Source organism: Acanthisitta chloris, unplaced genomic scaffold, assembly GCF_000695815.1.
Source record: "Acanthisitta chloris isolate BGI_N310 unplaced genomic scaffold, ASM69581v1 scaffold14211, whole genome shotgun sequence".
NCBI classification, from domain to species: domain Eukaryota; kingdom Metazoa; phylum Chordata; class Aves; order Passeriformes; family Acanthisittidae; genus Acanthisitta; species Acanthisitta chloris.
Window position 1 is genome coordinate 3,311 of NW_008656593.1, and position 2,362 is coordinate 5,672.

The 2,362-nt window shown below is 56.8% G+C and overlaps 1 protein-coding gene across 1 annotated transcript in view; it reads left to right on the top strand.

Annotated features, from left to right (window-relative positions):
- LOC103811424 (peroxisome proliferator-activated receptor gamma coactivator-related protein 1-like) overlaps positions 1-2,362 on the top strand; it is a 5,633-nt gene that overhangs the window by 2,755 nt on the left and 516 nt on the right. Inside the window, exons 5-8 of the mRNA XM_009084395.1 lie at positions 1,180-1,356; positions 1,547-1,610; positions 1,815-1,936; positions 2,083-2,234. Of these exons, the coding sequence (XP_009082643.1) occupies positions 1,180-1,356; positions 1,547-1,610; positions 1,815-1,936; positions 2,083-2,234 (515 nt within the window). The remainder of the gene's footprint in view (positions 1-1,179; positions 1,357-1,546; positions 1,611-1,814; positions 1,937-2,082; positions 2,235-2,362) is intronic.

A 2,362-nucleotide genomic window follows, 5' to 3' on the forward strand; every position in this document is an offset into this window, starting at 1 on the left:
GTCTGGGCAGCCTGCACAGCCACCACTGAGCCAGGCTTCCTTACTCCTCCTGGAACACCGCCTTAGGAGTTCTTGGCTGCACCTTGGCTTTTGGATGCTTTTTCTGGGGTATTGCAGGTGTTTGTGCTGTGGGGCTGCAGCACTAGGTGTAGAAATGAGAGGAGCCACAGTGAAGCTCCAGGGAGCTGCTGGAGGCAAGCAGGGAAAATCCCATCTGGCTTGGCTGCCTCTCAGGGGCTCCCTGTGCTCCTTACAAAGGTGGCTGTATAGGAAAGTGGGACAGTTTGGTCTGTGTGTCATGTGTTTCTTTTGGAGTCTTTGTGCCATCTGAGTGATGTGCAACCTGTCCCAGCTGGGTCGGGAGGCACTGGAGCTCACAAAGGGTCTCTCTTCTGTCCTTCCCTGGAGGCATCTCTGTGTATGAGGGGTCTGTCCAACCATGATCCTGCGGTTGATGGCCAGTAAGTGCAGAGGCAGGAGTTGGAAGGGGCAGGTATACAGTGCCATGTCCCAGGGATGTACAGCTCGGTGACTGTCAGACAACATGTCTGGCTTGGCTTTCCAGCAAATGCAGCTGACTTTGTGCTGGGAAATGTCCCCATGGACTGTACCATCCTGACCTCCAAGAGAATATGTGGCAGTACCAGGCAGTATGCCCCAGCAGGCCTGGGTTTGCCTATGTTGGCACCACCCATGGCAGCATACCTGGGGAGGGACTGTGCTGGCTACAGACAGCACAGCTTGATCCCAGAGGGGCTTTGGTCCTGCCCATAAGCTTTCCCTGGCCCTGGTCTCACAGTCTCCATTCACACGGCTGTTGAGTGTGACGTGGATGTGATGGCTCCAGTGTCATCCTTTGCATTGTCTGGTGCTCAGCACATCAGCTTTGGCCCTCACGGTCACAGCCCTGTGCCTGCTCTTCAGAGGCTGTGCCTGCAGTGAGCCTGCTTCTTTTTCTGCAGTGTTGGAACCCAAGTGGGGCAACATTTCTGTTGTGCTGTTACTGCCCTGGCAGTCTTGGGCAGAGGTTTCCATAGTCTGGTTCATCCTGGGGATCAATCCTGTCCAAGTGGTGTGGTGGATACCTTGGGGATGATGGAGGTATCTTTCTTCTCCAGAGCCTCACAGTGATGTGCATGGGGTGGGCTCAGCACTGAGCTGTGTCTCTCCTTCCCCCAGGTACCACCGCTCAAGATGTTCCCACAGCTCCTCCTCTCACTCCAGCTGTGGATCATGTGGCAGGTCCCAGGACAGGTCCTCATCCTCATCGTCAGCATCCTCCTACTCATCCAGGTCCACATCCCGCAGCCAGTCCCGCTCCCCCTCACCCCGCAGGAGGAGTAACAGGCGGAGAAGGTGAGCATGGCCACCCTGCAGGGGTGTGAGCTCTCCCCAACCCATCTCCTGGCCTCCTGTGTCTCAGGCAGGGGTGGACCCACTCCTTCAGTACCTCCTTGTGTTCAGGATCACTCTCTTCTGGCCTCCCCATGACCCTCTGACACCCCCTTGACCCTGTAGCTCATGTGTCTGGTTTCTGCCCTCCCAGATACAGTTATGATGCACAGGACCACTACCAAAGGCAGAGGATCCTCCAGAAGGAACGTGCAATAGTGAGTGCTGGAGGGCTAGGAGACTGGGGCTGGAGATTTGAGGGGGTCCACAACTCCTTTGTCACTTCAGAAAGCTGTGGGAGCACAGTCTTGCTGGCAGCATTAACTGGGAGGCCCTGGCCAGGGCACTGTGTTGGGTGGCCACAAGGGGAGGGTGCTCTGTAAGAGAGGTCCTGCTCATTGATGGGGCATACCTGTCCACAGGAGGAACGACGAGTTGTGTTTATCGGCAAGATCCCTAGCCGGATGACGCGGTCAGAGCTGCGGCACCGTTTTTCTGTGTTTGGGGACATCGAGGAGTGCACACTGCACTTCCGCTCTGAGGGGTAAGAGCTGTGGGCACATGGGTCAGCCCCTTCACGGGGATGGTTCCTCTTGGCCCTTTTCCCTTTACTCAAGGGGACAGTGCAGACCAAGGAGAGACAAACATACTGTATGGCTGCTGATCTCCTTCCTTCTTCTCTGGTGTCAGCGATAACTATGGCTTTGTCACCTACCGCTATGCCGAGGAAGCCTTTGCTGCCATTGAGAGTGGGCACAAGCTGCGGCGCCCGGATGAGCAGCCCTTTGACCTGTGCTTTGGCGGCCGCCGGCAGTTCTGCAGGAGGAACTATGCTGACTTGGGTGAGTTGGGGGATGGCACCCTGGGTCCTCTCTCCTTCCCAGAGGTGTAGGTGCATCCTGGGGGTCAGTCAGGCTTGGCGGCAAGACCACATCCAGGGATGGTTCTGCCCCAGAGGGAGGTTGAAGAG